The sequence below is a fragment of the Pelodiscus sinensis genome, chromosome 8 (assembly GCF_052426305.1).
Source record: "Pelodiscus sinensis isolate ZL-2025 chromosome 8, ASM5242630v1, whole genome shotgun sequence".
NCBI classification, from domain to species: domain Eukaryota; kingdom Metazoa; phylum Chordata; order Testudines; family Trionychidae; genus Pelodiscus; species Pelodiscus sinensis.
The window spans coordinates 21522870-21542361 of record NC_143059.1 but is presented as its reverse complement, the minus strand read 5'-3'; the positions used below and the strand labels follow the sequence as shown (position 1 = coordinate 21542361).

At 45.0% G+C, this 19492-nt stretch overlaps 1 protein-coding gene across 33 annotated transcripts in view; it reads left to right on the top strand.

Annotated features, from left to right (window-relative positions):
• Positions 1–19492, top strand: part of ANK3 (ankyrin 3) — a 639900-nt gene that overhangs the window by 539315 nt on the left and 81093 nt on the right. For all 33 annotated transcript variants that reach the window (XM_089780093.1, XM_089780092.1, XM_089780089.1 and 30 more), the window contains one exon: positions 2392–2546. In XM_089780093.1, the coding sequence (XP_089636219.1) occupies positions 2392–2546 (155 nt within the window). The remainder of the gene's footprint in view (positions 1–2391; positions 2547–19492) is intronic.

The window sequence follows — 19492 nt, the reverse complement described above, 5'->3', positions numbered from 1 at the left end:
TAATACCCAAAGTCTCCTTAATGACATTTGCCAACTCCCTCAGTAACCTTTGGTGTATTAAGTCCAGACCTATGGATTTATGTATGGTTAGCTTTTCTAAATAGTTCCTAACCTGTTCTTTCCCCACCAAGGGCTGTCCACCTTCATCCCATATTGCGTCACTTAGCGCATTAGTCTGGGAGCCAACCTTGTCCGTGAACACAGAGGCAAAGAAAGCATTAAGTACTTCAGCTTTCCCCACATCATCTGTCACTAGGTTTCTGCCCTCATCCAGTAAGGGCCCACACCCTCTCTGATCACCTTCTTCTTGCTAACATGCCTGTAGAAACCTTTCTTGTTATCCTTCACATCCCTTGCAAGTTGCAATTCCAATTGCGCTTTCGCCTTCCTGATAACTCCCCTGCATATTCAAGCTATACATTTATACCCCTCCCTAGTCATCTGTCCAATTTTCCACTTTTTGTAAGCTTCCTTTTTGTGCTTAAGTTCACCAAGGATTTCCCCGGTGAGCCAATTGCAATGTTTTTTTCTGTGTCTTCAATAAGGCTTCTTTAAAATACTGCCAGATCTCCTGGGCTCCTTTTCCCCTTCATGTTAACATCCCAGGGAATTCTGCCCATCAGGTCTCTGAGGGAGCTGAAGTCTGCTTTTCTGAAGGTCAAGGTGTGTAGTTTACTACTCTCTTTTCTTCTTTTGGTCAGGGTCCTGAAATCTACCATCTTGTGATCACAGCTTTCCAGGTTGTCACCCACCTCTACTTCCCCTATTAGCTCCTCCCTGTTTGTGAGCAGCAGGTCAAGCTTCTCACAGCCTCTGGTCAGATCCTTCAGCACTTGTGTCAAGAAGTTATCCCCAACATTCTCTAAAAACTTCCTGGATTGTCTGTGTACTGCTGTATTGGTCTGCCATCGGATGTCAGGGTGATTAAAGTCCCCCATGAGAAGCAGGGCCTGCGATCTGGAAACTTCTCTCAGTTGTCCGAAGAAAGCCTCATCTACCTGATTTGGCGGCCTGTAGCAGACACCAACCACAACATCTCTGCTGTTGCTTACATCTCTAAACTTGACCCATAGACTCTCAACAGGCTTTTCTCCTTCTATATACTGGAGTTCAGAGCAATCATAGTGCTCTCTTACATACAATGCAACTCCTCCTCCTTTTTGTCCCCTGCCTATTCTTCCTGAACAGTTTATACCCTTCCATGACAGTGCTCCAGTCATGTGAGTCATCCCACCAAGTCTCTGTTATCCCAATCAAATCGTAGTTCTTGGACTGGGCCAGGGCTTCTAATTCTTCCTATTTGTTACCCAGGCTTCTCGCATTGGTGTACAAACACCTTAGATAACCAGTTGATTGCCCTACCCATAGGTCCTCCTTTGTTGCTCATTCCTCTTTGCATTTCTTCCTGGTATCCGACTTCCCCACTCTCCTCAGGGTTTTGGTCACCATCCCCCAACGAACCTTGTTTAAAGCCCTCCTCACTAGGTTTTCAAGCCTGCCCGTGAAGTTGCTCCTTTCTCTCTTTGTTAGGTGGATCCCATCTCTTCCTAACAATCCTTGTGCCTGGAAGAGAGTCCCATGATCAAAGAAACCAAAGCCCTCTGTGCAACACCACCTGCGCAACCACGCATTTACTTCCTCAATTCGACGATCCCTACCCAGTCCTTTTCCTTGAACAGGGAGGATAGACGAGAACACCACTTGTGCTCTGAATTCTTTGATCCTTCTTCCCAACTCTCCATAATCTGCAGTAACCCGCTCAAGGTCGTTTTTGGCCCCTTTAGACATACAACTTCCATCTCAATCAAGAGCAACTATATGTGTATACCAGGACAGCAGAATTGTGTTTGAGCCTGACTGTGTCCCTTTAAACATTTGGTCAAACGTACCCATCCGTCTCCCACTAAAATCCATGGTTTTGTGTGTGCATATCTGAGGATCAGGTTGTGCCACCTATATGTCAGGATAAATAAACAAGAAAACTATTTTCACCTTAGTTTCTGCCCATTTTGTCATATAAATAACTGTTCTGGGACCATCTGACAAAATGCATTTGATGAAGTGGGCTCCAGCCCACGAAAGCGTATGCCCAAATAAATTTGTTATTCTTTAAGGTGCCACAGGACTCGTTTTTGCTAATACAGGCTAACCTGGCTACAGGTTGCTTATGCTTATAGTGGAATGTGATCTGATTTATGAGCTAAATATTAATAATATTTTATGGTTTAATAGCAAAAGATTCTGCAGCTTTGGCAAGTTTTAAATCATTTTTACTATAATGATGCTCATTATTGTCATAGTTTTATTAAGGATTTAATATGTCTAGTAAAATCAAGATCTGCAAGGAAAATATATATGATTAAAAGTATTATGGATTCCTTTTTTGTCTAGGCCTGTCATAGTGGAAATCCCACATTTTGGATCAATGCGAGGAAAAGAAAGAGAACTGATTGTCCTTCGCAGTGAAAACGGTGAAACATGGAAGGAACACCAGTATGACAGTAAACATGAAGACTTAAATGAAATTCTCAATGGCATGGATGAAGGTAAACATATTTTGTTAAAGATTTAACTGGGTTGAAGTCTGACAGAAAGCAGGACTAACATAACAATGAAATCTCTGTTATTTGACTTCTGGAAAATACATGACATTACAGAATAAAATAATGAAATGAGCATAGGGAGGAATTCCACAGTATAACTCTCTCATCCCCAGGCAATCCCATCCACTTTGGATCCTCCCAGTGCAGAACAATACGTTTTTCTTTGAAGTCACCCCTGGTTGACATGCTTCCTTGTGACATTAAAATGACATATATACCTGAAACACAGCATCTCAGAAGAATATATTGACCTCACTGAGAAATAGTCCCATTATTAGAAAGAATCAGGTTGAGGCAATCGGGGTATAGGCACTGACAAGAAGCACCCACACAAACTATATTCTGGGCATCACTAGACCTCTTTAGGAAGAATGGGCCTCCTGCTCTGTCAAGACACTGCTCTCTCTCAATCTGGAGGTGGGCTGTGGTCATTCCTGAGGATGAGAGGACTCAGCCTGAACCTAATCAGCCGAGGACTTTGGGAGCCCCCTGCTATTCCATACACCAGCAGAGCCCTTATCGGGTGGTGACGCTGGGGAACTGCTAATCACGGAGTCCTCAGCAGAGGAGGTGGTGGTGGGAGCCTCTCACGAAGCAGGTAACAGAACTGGCTTATTGATAGGAATGAAGTAGTTCACATTCTGTGGAACAATTATTTCAGATGTCTTCAGCTTCAAGCAGACATCCCCCCATGTTGGTTGCACTCACATGTTTTCAATCTATATCTTACAGAGACAAGCAATACAAACATACTCTTCTGTTTTAAAGGAAAGCTCAGATACTTAAGTTGTCATGTGACACCAAAAGGAGGTCTCTAGACCCGGGGTGTCCAAAACACTAACCAGTAGCCACATGTAGCTATTTGTTCGATTGAGTGTGGCTAGTCCACAGAACTGGTTGGACACCATGGAAGTTTAGACATTTGCCCATTGTGCCTGTGCCTTAATCCAACCATTTATCTATGCATGTAATTAAGGCTAGAAAAGCGAGACATACACAAATCCATGGGTCCAGATTTAATGTATCCGAGGGTACTGAGGGAGTTGGCAAATGTCATTGCAGAGCCTTTGTCCATTATCTTTGAAAACTCATGGAGATTGGGAGAGATCCCAGATGACTGGAAAAAGGCAAATGTAGGTGCCCATCTTTAAGAAAGGGAAGAACGACGATCCAGGGAACTATAGGCCGGTCAGTCTTACCTGAGTCCCTGGAAAAATCATGGAGGAGATCCTCAAGGAATCCATTTTGAAGCACTTGGAAGAGGGGAAGGTGATCAAGAATATGGTCTCCCACAATATTCTTGCCAGCAGGAGGCATAAGAGATCTGTTGAAAAAGGCTTTCTTTTGCGACAGATCCCACTCTAGACTGCCTCTTCTTGCCAACAAAGCACTGAGTCGGCAAAAACGGCAGCCATGTTTATGCAAATTAAGCAGGGGATATTTAAATCCCTGCTTCATTTGCAATGTCGACCTCCCTAATCTGCATCCCTCTGCTGACAGAGAGATGCAGTCTAGACATACCCTAGGTTACTTCCCTCATCTAGAAAGGGCCCCACATCCTCTCTGATCAGCCTCTTATTGCTAAAATGCCTATAGAAGTCTTTCTTGTTGCCCTTCACATCCCTTGCTAGCTGCAATTCCAATTGTGCTTTTGCCTTTCTGATTACTCCCCTGTGTTCTCAAGCAACATATTTATATTACCATCTCTTTTCCAAGCTGAAAAGTCCTAGTCTTTTTAAAATCCTCTGCTCATATGGAAGCTGTTCCTTACCTCTCATCATTTCTGTTTCCCTTCTTTATGTCTTTTCCAAACCTAATACATCTTTTTTTTTTTTGAGATGTGGGAGACCAGATTTGCATGCACTATTCATGATGTGGGCTTGCCATGACTTTATATAGAAAAATATGATATTTTCTCTTTTATAATCTATTCCTTTCCGAATTATTCCCAACATTCTGTTAGCTTTTCAGATAGCCAATGTACATTGAGAATATGTTTTCAAGGAACTATCTACAATGATTCCAAGTTTTCTTTCTTGCGTGGTATCAGCTAATTTAGTTTCCATCATTTTCTATGTATAGTTGGGATTATACTTTTTCATGTGCATTTCTTTGCATTTATCAACATTGAAATCTGCCCTTGTGTTGCCCAATCACCAATTTTGTGAGATCTCTTTGTAACTCTTAGCAGTCTGCTTTGGACTTAACTATTTTAAGTAATTTTGTCATGGAGGTTAGGTCCATCAATGGCTATTAGCCAGGATGGGTAGGAATGCTGTCCCTAGCCTCTGATAGAGGCTGGGAATGGGTGACAGAAGAGGGATTACTTAATGCTTACCTGTTATGTCTACTCCTTCTGGGTCATCTGGCATTGACCACTATCAGAAGGCAGGATAGTTGACTAGATGGACCTTTGGTCTGACCCAGTATGGCCGTTCTTATGTTCTTTTCTGGAAATTTTGCCCCATTTACCTGTTTTTCAAAATAATCTATGAATATAAGTTGAACAGTACTGGTTCCAATACACACCGCTCACACGCACTACTTATTCCTACCCTTTGTTTCCTGTCTTTTAAATGGCATACCTGGCAATGTTTCATATCTTTCAGTGACCTGAATGACAAGCCTATTGTTCCTTTAATCATCCAGTCTCCCTCTGTTTATAACCAAACTCCCGGCCCCAAGACATCAAAACTGTTGCAGTTCAAGTGCATGCCCTAGCTCCAGACATAGCTCTTAAGCAGACCTCAAGTATGAAATTCAGAGGTTCAAATTTCAAGGGAGGCTATCACACCATTAAACCCCCTTCAATGGCACCCTTGCCTCAGGTGTCCCATATTCAGCACAGGGTAATACGGTTACCCCAGCTATGCAGATAATTGTTGTGGCTGTTTATTTTAAAATAAATGTATCTGAACTTATGAGGAACACTGGCAGATGTACTGAAAATATTGGGTAAATAGGTTTGTGATTAAAAAAAATGTAGTAATCTTCATAATATAAAGGTAATTAATCTCATTAAAGCAGACAAGAAAATGGATGCAGTTTTAACACTAACACATGTGCATGAAATGCACTGGAATTGAATTAAGGCAGCATCCAGTGAGATGTTATGTGGAACATAACAATTCACTGTTCAGCAGCAAAAGCCCTGTTATACTCTTTTGCAGTGTACTTCACTGTTGTTAACATTTAGGTAGGAAGACCAGAGAAAATGTATTGATGAGCAGCTTGATTGCGCATTGTTCACTCTTCCCACCTTCCCAGTAACTTCATTTCGGGCACGTCTATACTAAGTCTACACTAAGAAAGCCAAATGTAACGTGGTTGATTTCTGGACACCCAGTTTTGCGAAATCAAAGGCCCAAGTGCTCATCATGGGTAAGAATCAAATGTAGTGCATCCCTATTAGGGAGCCTACCAGCAACTCAGAGAATGAGGCACTGTGGGCAGCTTTCCATTCTGGGCTATGCTCATGGTGCCCATTGTGACCAAAACTGTAGCAGGCGGTTAGAGGGGCTCACTCATGTCACCAGCGTCTCATAAAGCGCTTGTGTAGTCCCTCCCCTGTCACGTGAGATACAGGAGAGTGAGTGTGCTTGAGCCTTGTGGTGCCCTAGTCGGCCACTCAGATGCCATGGCAGGGTGAGCATGGAGCCAAGTTGTTGTGATAGTGACAGGTATCATGGTGCGTCTAATGGCGCACTAGTCGGAGTGCATACACATGCACTTCTCCAGGAAGAGGACTCGGCGTGCCACAGAGGTCCTGCTGATGCAAGGCCTAACTCTCATGCTAGTGCAGCTGCCAGTTAATCCTCTGGATATAGTGGCATGCCAGTTCTGGCATCGTGAGACAAGCTCAGACTGGTGGACCACATTGTGATGCAGAACTTGATCTGCAGTGCCTGCAGAACTTCTGAGTGTGCAAGGCCATGTTCCTAGTGATGGTGGATCACAAGGGCCATTTCACTGACATCAGTGTGGGATGGTCAGGAAAGGTGCATGATGTGGCATCTTTCAAAACTCCTGCCTCTTCTGAAAGAGGCACAGTGGCACCTTTTTCCCAGACAGGAAACTCAGAGTCAGAGAGATGGAAATGTCTGTTGTGATCCTTGGTGACCTACCCTTACCTTGTTTCCCATGGCTTGGGAAGCAATCACAGGCAGCCTTGACTCCAGCAAGGAGGAGTTCAGCACTAGGCTGAGCAGGTGCAGAATGGTGGTGGAATGTGCATTTGGACATATCAAGGGAAGGTTTAGGAATCTTCTGACTCAGCTGGACGTCAGCGAGCACAACATTTCCTTTGTGGTGTCAGCCTGTTATGTGCACCATAATCTGTGCGAGAACAAGGGGAAAACTTATCTGGCAGGGTGAGGGCTGAGGCAGAGCACCTAGCCAGAGAGTTTGAGCAGCCGGACACCCATGCAATAAGGAGAGTACAGCAAGGGCAGTGCAAATCAGAGAGGCCTTGAAGGACAGTTTTATGCAAGGCTTCTTTTGAGAGACTGCTGCGTGGCTCTCCACTAGTTGCCCCTGCAATCTCTGTGTTGTCTTTTATCCCCCACTCCATCCCTGTAGTTCAACCAATAAAGGGAGCATTGTTTAAAGAATGGGAATTTTTATTTGCAGAAAACAGCAGAGAAAGGAATGAAGTGGGTAACCAGAAAGGGGGAGGAGTGCTCAGGAACATGATTGGGACTGCCTTTTGCCTCCTGAGGGTCTGGAGGGTCCAGCTTCCCGTGAGTGGGAAGCAACAGGTCTGGGGAAGGAGGGACCGGGTGTATCATTGGCCCGGATGGGGTTCTGGGAGGAGGCCCTCAACAGACATGATGCCACACACCCCACCACAGCAGTCAGAGAGGCGAACATGGTCTCCTGCTGTCTCTCCTGTTGGTGCCTGGCGGCTCTTCTCCCCTGGCATTCTGCAATCTGGTCCAAGAACTCTGTCTGCATTTCATCCATGAGGGAGGCATGCAGTCCATCTGCTCACGGAACCTTTCCTCCCTTGTCTGCTTGTGCCTGCGCATCTGAGCCTGGCGGGCAGATGCTGTAGGTAGGAGAGTTTGCACCAAGTTGGTTGCGGGCCTAGCTGCAAAAAAAAGTTAAAGGAGCAGACTTCACATTGTGTTAATCCTAACCCTACTCTGTTAGCCTACACCAAAGGTCTCTGGAAAGACAAAGATGTGTTCCATGCAAACAAAATTTTTCCTTAAAGCGGGAACTTTACAGCAGGTGTTCAGACTTCTCAGAGGAGCATCAGGACACACTAGATACAGAGGCAGGCAGGCATAATAAGGGGCCAGCCAGTGCAGGACCCTGCAGGCAGTAGGGACAGAGGGCAGCTTGCTGCTCTGTCTGGTACACACTTGGTCCAGCATATGTGGCTTCTGGGGCATTGCTTCTTTTCCAGCCCACAAGGGGAAGGGGGAATGTGTGTATGGCACATTTGGCTTCCCAGGGAGAGTGCAAATAGGTTCCCATCTTCATAAGAACATAATATAAGAACATAAGAATGGCCATACTGGGTCAGACCAAAGGTCCATCCAGCCCAGTATCCTGTCTGCCGACTGTGGCTAATTCCAGGAGTCCCAGAGGGAGTGAACCGAACAGGTAATGATCAAGTGATCTCTCTCCTGCCATCCATCTCCACCCTCTGACAAACAGAGGCTAGGGACACCATTCCTTACCCATCCTGGCTAATAGCGATTAATGGACTTAATCTCCATGAATTTATCTAGTTGTCTTTTAAACCATGTTATAGCCCTAGCCTTCACAACCTCCTCAGGCAAGGAGTTCCGCAGGTTGACTATACACTATGTGAAGAAGAACTTCCTTTTATTTGTTTTAAACCTGCTGCCCATTCATTTCATTTGGTGCCCCCTACGTCTTATATTATGGGAACAAGTAAATAACTTTTCCTTATTCACTTTCTCCACACCACTCATGATTTTATAGACCTCTATCATATCCCCCCCTTAGTCTCCTCTTTTCCAGGCTGAAAAGTCCTAGTCTCTTTAATTTCTCCTCATACGGGACCCATTCCAAACCCCTAATCATTTTAGTTTCCCTTCTCTGAACTTTTTCCATTGCCAGTATATTTTTTTTTGAGATGAGGAAACCACATCTGTACGCAGTATTCAAGATGTGGGCGTACCATGTATTTATATAAGGGCAGTCTGCTTTGGTCTTAACTATCTTGAGCAGTTTAGTATCGTCTGCAAACTTTGCCACCTCACTGTTTCCCCCTTTCTCCAGATCATTTATGAATAAGTTGAATAGGATTGGTCCTAGGGCCGATCCTTGGGGAACGCCACTAGTTACCCCTCTCCATTCTGAAAATGTACCATTTATTCCTACCCTTTGTTTCCTGGTTTTTAACCAGTTCTCAGTCCATACAAGGATCTTCCCTCTTATTCCATGACAACTTAATTTACTTAAGAGCTTTTGGTGAGGGACCTTGACAAAAGCTTTCTATAAATCTTAAGTACACTATATCTACTGGATCCCCCTTGTCTACGGGTACATCTAGACTACAAGCCTCTTTTGAAAGAGAGCGTCTAGACAGCAACCACAATTTTTGAAAAAGAGAGCTACTTTTTTGAAAGAGAGCACCCTTTTTAAAAGAGAGTCTGGATGCTCTCTTTCAAAAAAGCACTGTTTGCATTCAATAATGCCTTTTTTCGAAAGAGCACTTTCGAAAAAAGGAGTTATTCCTCATAAAATGAGGTTTTCTGTAGTCAAAAAAACTGCCGCATCTTTCGATTTAATTTCAAAAGAACATGGCAGTAGTCTAGATCAGTGGTCTCCAACCTTTTCAATACAAGATCACTTTTTGAATTTACGTCCGTCCAGGATCTACCTCAAACCCTAAATACCCCTGCCCCGCCCCTTCTCTGAGGCCCTGCCCTCTTCACTCTGTGAAGATGGGGTACAGGAAAGGGACAGAGTGACATCAGTGCCCCCCTGCCTCTGTCTCCCCCACCCTGCATAACAAGCAGGAGGCTTCCAGGAGGCAGCTCTGAGGCTTTGGGCAGGAGCAGCCAGGCTGTGGGGGGAGGGGCAGCTGAAGTGCCGGCACTTGATAGCCTCTTCGCCAAACTAGTCAGGATCACCTGTCAGAGGCTCCAAGATCTACCAATAGATCCTGATCTACTGGTTGGTGACCACTGGTCTAGATGCAGGTGACTTTTTTTCGAAAAAAAGGCCACTTTTTTGAAAGAAAAAAAAAAAAAAAACCCTGTAGTCTAGACACACCCATATGTTTGCTGACCCCTTCACAGAACTCTAATAGATTAGTAAGACATGATGTCCCTTTACAGAAACCATGTTGCCTTTTGCCCAACAAATTATGTTGTTCTATGTGTCTGACAGTTTTACTCTTTACTATTGTTTCAACTAATTTGCCCGGTAGTGACGTTAGACTTACCGGTCTGTAATTGCCGAGATCACCTCTAGAGCCCTTTTTAAATATTGGCGTTACAGTAGCTATCTTCCAGTCACTGGGTACAGAAGCTGATTTAACAGATAGGTGACCACCCATAGTTAATATTTCCACAATTTTCCATTTAAGTTCTTTTAGAACTCTTGGTTGAATGCCATCTGGTCCCGGTGACTTGTTACTTTTAAGTTTATCAATTAATTCCAAAACCTCCTCTAATGACACTTAATTCTGTGACAATTCCTCAGATTTGTTACCTACAAAGGACGGGTCAGGTTTGGGAATCTCCCTAACATCCTCAGCCGTGAAGACTGAAGGAAAGAATTCGTTTAATTTCTCAGCAATGACGTTATCATCCTTGATTGCTCCTTTTGTATCTCGATCGTCCAGGGGCACCACTGGCTGCTTAGCAGGCTTTCTGCTTCTGATGTACTTAAAAAAATGTTATTACCTTTTGAGTTTTTGGCTAGATGTTCTTCAAACTCCTTTTTGGCTTTTCTTATTACATTTTTACACTTAATTTGGCAGTGTTTATGCTCCTTTCTGTTTTCCTCACTAGGATTTGACTTCTACTTTTTACAAGATGCCCATTTATCTCTTTCTGCTGCTTTTACATGGTTGTTAAGCAACGGTGGCTCTTTTTTAGTTCTTTTACTGTGTTTTTAAATTTAAGGTATACATTTAAGTTGGGCCTCTATTATGGTGCCTTTGAAAAGTGTCCATACAACTTGCAAGGATTTTACTTCAGTCATGGTACCTTTTAATTTCTGTTTAACTAACCTCCTCATTTTTGCAAAGTTCCCCTTTTTTAAATGAAATGCCACGGTGCTGGGCTGCTGAGGTGTTCTTCCCACCACAGGAATGTTAAATGTTATGATATTATGATCACTATTTCCCAGCGATCCTGTTATAGTTACCCCTTGGACCAGATCCCCCCGGCATGACCTATTCTGTCCTTCCGATATATTTTGTACCCCGGTATGATTGTGTCCCATTGATTGTCCTCACTCCATCAGGTTTCTGTGAGGCCTATTATATCTATATCTTCCTTTAATAGGAGGCACTCTAGTTCACCCATCTTATTATGTAGACTTCTAGCATTTGTGTACAAGCACTTTAAAAACCTGTCTGTTTATTTGTGTGCCCTTTTCTGATGTGTCAGATTCATTTTATGTGTATGTTTCTCATCTGATGTGGCCCATACTTTATCCTCTTCCATCCTCTCCTCCTGACTAAAACCTAGAGAATCTCTTATCAGTAGACTCTCCTCTAAGAGACGTCTCGGTCCGATCTATGTGCTCCTCTGCACCAATCGGCTTTCCACCATCTCTTAGTTTAAAAAGTGTTCTGCGACCTTTTTAATGTTAAGTGCCAGCAGTCTGGATCCACTTTGGTTTAGGTAGAGCCCTTCCTTCCTGTACAGGCTCCCCCTATCCCAAAAGTTTCCCCAGTTCCTTATTAATCTAAAGCCCTCCTCCCTACACCTTAGTCTCATCCACGCATTGAGACTCTGATCACTCTGCCTGCCTAACTGGCCTTGTGCGTGGAACTGGAATCATTTCAGAGAACGTTACCATAGAAGTCCTGAATTTCAGTCTTTTTCCTAGCAGCCTAAATTTGGCCTCCAGGATGTCTCTCCTACCCTTCCTTATGTGATTGGTACCTACATGTACCATGACCATCGGCTCCTCCCCAGCACTACACATAAGTCTGTCTAGATGCCTCGAGAGATCCACAACCTTTGCACCAGGCAGGCTAGTCATCATACAGTTCTCCTGGTCATTGCAAACCCAGCTATCTATGTTTCTAATGATCGAATCTCCCATTACTAGCACCTGCCTTTTCCTAATGACTAGAGTTCCCTCCCCCAAGAGGTAACCTCAGTGCGAGAGGCTACCCCAACATCATGTGAAAGGAGGGTCCCAACTATGGGAAGGTTTCCCTCTGCTCCCATTGACTGCTCTCCTTCCCTGAGCCTTTTATCCTCCTTACTAGAACAAGGGCTGTCTGACTGGAGGTCAGACAATTCTATAGTGTCCTGGAAAGCCTCATCAATATACCTCTCTGCCTCCCTTAGCTCCTCCAGTTCAGCCACCCTGGTCTCCAAAGCCTGTATGTGGTCTCTGAGGGCCAGGAGCTCCTTGCACCGAATGCAAACCTCCGCCATCTGCCTACAGGGCAGGTAATCATTCATGCTATGCTGAGTGCAATAAACAGGATAGCCCCCACTGTACTGCTGGGCTTCTGCCTGCATTTTCTCCTACAGCTACCTAGGTTATTGATTGGGTTTTTATTTAAATCAGGGAGTTCTGATTATAATTTAGTATAAAGGTTTTAAAGAATGGCAAGTGTACCTCACCGCCTTCCCAATTCCCTCTTGAAACTCCGTTTGCTTCCCCTGTTCGCAAAGCTCCCTGGTTGCTGACTCGTGGTTTTATAAAGCCCTGGCCTTCCTGATAGCCTTACCCCCCTAAGGCTCAACCAGTGAGCAGAAGCTTCTAGATTTCAAACCTTGTTTAGAAGCTCACAGCTTCCAACTGCTGGCCACAGCACATACTCCTTCAAACAAGCGAACAAACAAAGAAGCCACACAGACAGACAAACACAAGCTCAACAAAAAAAAGCAAAAATAAAAAACCCTCCAGGTTGCTATGTGAGATATCAGTCTTCTCAGAATCACACAAAGTGATCTTGTTGCCGGCACACAGTGCCCGAGGGGGGCAACAGCTGGGTTTGTTGTCCGGTGTGCGCGCTCCAGTAAACACACCGGTGTGGAGAAGCAAAAAAAGTTTATTTGAATGTTCAAATAGGTGCGAGGAGACCAGACATCTCAAATCAAGCACACCAACGTAAGCAGTTTTCCTTCCTTATATACCCAGGTTGTTTACTTGCAAGAACACAGTGAACTGTAGCAAGTTTCCCACGCTGGGACATGTTCCTCCTCCTCCCCCTCTACAGAAACACATCTGAATTCTTCTTCTATACCACTGATAGTAACTAAGCAACTTTCAAGGTCTTGCTGTCTTGCTGTTCCCAGCTGTTAGCGAGCTAGAGAAAAGTTATGCCTGGGGGGGAGGGAGGGGTTTTTAGGGTGCTTGGGCCTAGAATGGGGGGGCTTCATCGATCCTTGTGATCTTCCACTCCCCCGAGTTACCTAGGATCATGCCCAGTGACCCCAACAATCTGGAGCAGATGCTGACTGAATATGGCCAGAAACCTGGGCCTTACATTGCACTGATTTGTGATGCAATGATGCCAGACCGCTTCCTGGTGGCTTAGTGAAGGAAGGACCAAGGAGGACAGCATAAGGCTGGCCTCCCCAAAAACCTTGTGAGAAGGATTAAAGAGTTCCTATGTGAGAGCATCATGGAGCTGTGCAGACAAGATAGCTCGCTCCATCTGAAGACACGTTAAAAAGCTGTTCTGGGCTCTCCTCTCTGTGTAGACATAGGGCATGCTGCACATCACACCCCATTACCTTAACCCGGCTGTTGTTAAACAAAGTTTGTGAACTCACTAGAAGTGCTCTCTCTGGGGTTGGTGCTGGACTGGGAATTGTTCTGGGTAGAGGGGACCGGCTCCACCATCATGGCCGACTATCTGCTGGGTTTCTCGGATCACTGACTGACTAGTCATCTCCTCCTCCTCATTCTTCTCCTGCCCCTCTGCCATCATACTGTTCTCTTTGCTGACACTAGGTATATTTTGACCAGACTCCATGATCATGCTGGGAAGCTGCCCCTCCCCAAAATGACATCCAGCTGCTCATAGTAGCAGCATGTGAGAGGTGCTGCACCAGAGCTTCCACTCACCTCCTTCACCTAGTGGCAGGATTGCTTCAGCATCTTGATTTTGACTCGGCACTGCTGGGCATCTCTGGAATAGCTTTTAGCCACTAGGCAACTTACGATCTTGCCATATTGGCATTCCTTTTGCTGGTTCCTCAGCCCTTAAGATTGAAACAAGTGGTTTGGTAGTGTGGACACATCGCTTAGAAAATCCACCCTGGCTAAAGTTAATGTGAAGTCCTAGTGCAGACCAGACTTTGGTGTGCTGGGTATACCAGAAAAGTATGACTGGGTTCATAATGCATCTGTAATTCTCCAATTTGCACCATCTATAGTATTTACAAAAATTCTTGGCAATGTTTGCTGTTACAAACTACTGTATTGTAGAGTTCACAAAAGAATTTCTGAATATATCTATATAGCCCTCTATGGGCAGCTGGGGCTACAGCCCTTCTTTAGCACCAGAAACATAAACACTTACAACTGGAGCTCAAGGAAATCTTTCTTAGTCCAAAGTGATTGCAGGATTCTTGCCTTTTCTGGGGTCCAACCATTAGAAAGTAACACACATATACATGGCATTTATACAATGAATGCAGTTACTTCTTTGGAGTGAAGATATTTGCCACCTCAAATCCCAAGCCACATGAAAAAAAATGTGTTTAAACAAAACACTCCATTTTGGGTTAGAAGAAGAATTAATACTGAAGACACTCCCACAGACCCTTGATTTGTTTTTGCTATTTTGTTCATTCTTCCTTAATTTTATCCATTTGGAAGTTAACCCTGGCTTTGCTACAGGTAACTGATTCTTCCTCTGTGATATAAAAGCTCTTCCAGAAAGTGATACAAAAATGATGGGGGGTTTTAAACATTCCCTGGTTAATAATTAAATTGTACCTCCAAATTAGAGAGGTGTCTGAAACAAAGAACTAAATCTCAACATCCCATCCCTTGGAAGATGTTGGGATTCAGGTGTGAATTCTCTGGCTATGTCTAGACTGCAGGCTTCTTTTGGAAAAGATCTTCTGAAAAAACTACTTCAGAAAGAGAGCATCTACACAGCAAAAGCACATTGAAAAAGCAATCTGAATGGATGCTATTTAGCATTTAGGCTGTGATCACTATGGATGGAGTAGCTACCAGGGCACCTGTGCTTTTTCCTCTTTCCTCTTCTTTCAAAAGAACTCCCTCTTCCCCATACACATACACTTTTTTCCGATAGAGCTGTTTCAGAAAAAGGCTTCTTCCTCATAGAAAGAGGTTAACCAATGTGAGAAAAATCCCTCTGTTCTCTCAGGGTTGTGTTTTTTGAAGAATGCGATTGCAGTGTGAATGTAAGTGAAATTTTTTTGGAACAACTGACATTTTTTGAAAAAAACTGCATTGTAGATGTACCCTCTTGCTTGGCCCATTTCAAATCAAAATAAAAAGCAAATGATGAAGAAATTAGCATTCATGACATAATCTTGCACTTCCATGAGATCAATTGTCTTTGCAAAGAAGTTTTGCAACTCTCTCAAAAGACAAGTATTGTCTGGAACTGTTCATGATCCTATTAGTCATGTAACTATGGTCTATTTATGGGTTTTTTTCCTAGTAATCTAATCAGAATTTATACACATTATCCATCATTTTCATGCTATTGCTAATGCAGCAAATGGAAATGCACTCAGTTATTTATTGGAAATAGCACCATCAACTGGAGTACCTACCGATCAGGTTCAATATTATTTAGGACCAGTAAATAATACTTGGAGGTATTAAACATATCTTTGAACAATAATCAGAGCATTTGTTTTTGGTCTCATGAATGGTCAAAGAAACATAATGGAAATGGGTCAGAGTTCACCTTTGGCCATAAGTGTTACTTTCTTTTAATTTCTGTGCTTAAGTTAGTCTGCAAGCAATTCTTGTGGGCACAAGTCTCATTTGGGTAGCTTATTAACTGATGTGTATTTGCAAATTAACATGTAATTAACAAAACAAATTCTGATGCTTGTGCCTGAAGTATAATTGCAGATTTAAATTGTAGTTTGAGAAGAGGGAGGCTGGTTTATTGCTGCTGATTTTGTGTGTGATTTTTATGTAGGTCTATGAATCTGCCAATCAGGGCAGGCCCGAGCCATTTTGGTGCCCAGGTCTCAGGTGCATGGCGCCACCCCTGGGCGCACGACGCATGTGCGGGCCCGCCCCTGGGGCGCACAGCGCATGCGCTGCCCGGCCCGGCCACCGCTGCTGGTGTGCAGCCCAAGGCGGGCCGCAGCTAGCCATGCAGGGCTCCGCGGCCGTGGGGGGAAAGGTGCTGCTGGCTGGCGCCGTGGGGTTGGGGGGGGCAGCTCTGCAGGAGCCGGGCATGCGGTGCCTGATGGCAGCTAGCTTTAATGGACGCCGCGCCACCCCTTCGTCCGGCCCTGCTACCAATTATACCAATGAGAATTTTGTTCTTTACTTGAGATTTAAAATAGCACCAAGGCTCCTACTGCAGTGATTTTTCCATTGCATCCTGGAAATGAAATGAAAATATCCAAATATAATACAGTTTTTATACAAAGAGATAGGAGACTCTTGTCATGAAAGACATTTTGTCATACACATCAACCACAGAACCATAACAGGACATGTTGTTTTTCAAGGTGGTGCTTCCCATTTACTTCTGTCCCTTTGTGTGGGTCACAACCTGTATATGATTGAATTTGGGAGGATTAGGCAGTATCTTCTCCTCTTTGAGCTGTCTTGTATTTATTTCCACCATGATGGCTTATGCCATAACCTACCGATATGCCATTACTCTATATTGAACAAGTAGAGAGGCAAAACCTGAAAGCTGTTGTATTTATGAATGGGTATTTGTTTTCCAATAACTGTACCAGTCACATTAAGGTATGACGTTGGGCAACAGGGAGGGAAATAAGGCACTGGAAAATATAAAAAGATCTTGAAGGTGAGGACACTAGTAGGATTTCTTTTCTCTGATCCTTACTTTTGTTAAAGGAAGCTCACTTTTTGTAATAGTTAGACCAAGATGAATTCAAACCATGATGTTGCAACAGTGATTCACTTGTACAAAATGAGATACAGGCTCCCCCTCTGACTCTGGAGCAGTTATCTGAGCTTCTGTTCTACCTTGGTGGTTTGGGCCTCAGTGGCAGCCCTGATTCTGGGAGGCATTTTCCTGGGAAGTTTTGCATCCCTTTCCCCCCTTCCATCTCTATGTCTTGTTTCTCACTTCCATCATCCTTCCCCACTTTTAAGTTTGGCTAATACCATCTCTCTCTCTCTCAGGGTATGTCTACACTACAACGTTATTTCGAACTAAGCTAATTCGAACTAACGGATCCAGACTAAAAAACTAGTTCGAATTAGCGTTTTGCTAATTCGAACTAGCATGTCCACATTAAGTGGATCCTGAACCGGGCTTAAGGATGGCCGGAAGCAGTGCCGGCAGGGCATCAGAGGAGGACTTAGAGCGTGGAGATGCTGTCTCAGGCTAGCCGAGGGCTGTGCTTAAAGGGTCCCGACCCCCACCCCAGACAGACAGTTCTCAGGGGTGCCCCGCTTGCAAAGCAATCCTGGCTTGGATTGCCCGGACTCCCCACACTGGGCACATCACAGCACTCGGCCATCAGCCCGGCTGCACTTGCCGCAGGCTGCCATCTGGGGAGAGCTTCCACCCCCAGAAGCCCGCAGAGCCAGCCGAGTCCTCCCCATCGGGGGCTCGTACCCCATTCCTCCCTCACCTCCTTCCACTTACCCTTCTCTAGCCCCTCTTCTTGATGTACAAAATAAATATAATGTGTCTTCAAAAATGGAATCTGTCTTTATTGAACAAAACTGGGGGAGACTGGGAAAAGGAGGTGGGAGAGGGGAAGAGAGAGGGTGGGAGAGGAGAGGGCAACTACAATGATGAGGGGTTGGGAACAGGTCCCATATGAAGAGAGGCTAAAGAGACTGGGACTTTTCAGCTTAGAAAAGAGGAGATGGAGGGGGGACAGGATAGAGGTCTCTAAAAGCAGGAGTTGGGTGGAAAGGGTGCATCAAGAAAAGTTCTTCATTAGTTCCCATAAAGAAGGACTAGAGGACACCAAAGGAAAGGAATGGGTAGCAGGCTTCAAACTAATAACAGAAAGTTGTTCTTCACAAAGCAAAGAGTCAACCTATGGAACTCCTTGCTGCAGGAGGCTGTGAAGGCTACAACTAGAACAGAGTTTAAAGGGAAGTGAGATCAAGTCATGGAGGTTGGGTCCATGAAGTGGTATTAGCCAGGGAGTAGGAGTGGTGTCCCTGCCCAAAGTTTGTGGAAGGCTGGAGAGGGATGGCGCAAGACAAATGGCTTGGTCACTGTCTTCGGTCCATCCCCTCCAGGGTCCCTAGGGTTGGCCACTGTCGGCAGACAGGCTACTGGGCTACATGGACCTTTGGTCTGACCCAGGACGGCCATTGTAAGCTCAGGGCTCAGGGTCGGGGGTCTCAGTGGACCCCCTTGATTCTCTTGCACACCTGCTCCTGGGTGGCCAGGCTGGCAGCTCTCCTGCCCTAGACGGCCACTTTCCTGTGCCTAGTGCGGAGATCATGGACAAGGTCCACGATGTCCGCACTAGACCAGGCGGGTGCCCGCCTCTTGCGGTCCCGGGCAATCTTCCAGGAGCCGCCAGCCTGGTCCCGGGAAGAGGGGGAGGGCTGGGGGGCATCGGGTGGCTGGCTCAATCCGTGCCAGGTGCAGGGTCTGCTGGCTGGGTGCTGGCAGGCTTGCACCTGGCATGGGCACTGTAGCCAGCCCGTGCCCCTTTAAGGGGTCCGGGGCCAGGAGGGGGGGCCATAGAGTTTCCCTGGTGCTGGCCAGAGTGGCCACCAGGGAAACCTGGGGAGGGCTAGCCTCCCACTAGTTCGAATTAAGGGGCTACACACCCCTTAGTTCGAACGAGTAAGTTCGAACTAGGCTTAATCCTCGTGGAATGAGGTTTACCTAGTTCGAACTAAGCACTCCGTTAGTTCGAATTAAATTCGAACTAGCGGAGCGCTAGTGTAGCGTCTATGAATGTTAGTTCAAACTAACGACCGTTAGTTCAAACTAACTCTGTAGTGTAGACATACCCTCACACACTCTCTCTCTCCCCCCTTCTCCTATAGTTTCCTTTTTTTTAATCTCTTCCTTTTCTCCCTTCTTCCTTTCCTCATACTCAGCCCTTTCCTCCTCACTTAGATTTTATTTTAAGTAAAACATTTCATGCTCCTGGCTGCCCCTTCTGCACAGCGAAAGCAAGCTCAAACTCATGGCCTCACATTCCATGTATTCTCTGCAGATTGGGCTTATCTTCTTCACTTGCGCTGGGGCCAGACAGGGAGGAAATTCCCCAACCCCCTCAGCAGGAGTGATGACAGCCATTTGATTTATCATTCCCTCAAATAGTTTGGGGCCCAGAAGGCTTGCACTGTTAGTACCCCAAGTTCTAATATTGTAGGAATGCTACTAATGCTTTGTCAGTTGTACTGTGTCCAGTGCTGGATCTCAGTTCTCCCTCCCTCCTTCCCCCACCACAACATACTTCCCTTCTCTCCCTTACCATGCATATAATAAACACTGATCATAGGGAAGTGTTTGTTACTAGGTAGAGCACTCTGATGGACAAGTGAGATGCTGCCATGTCACAGTGGGAGAAAAG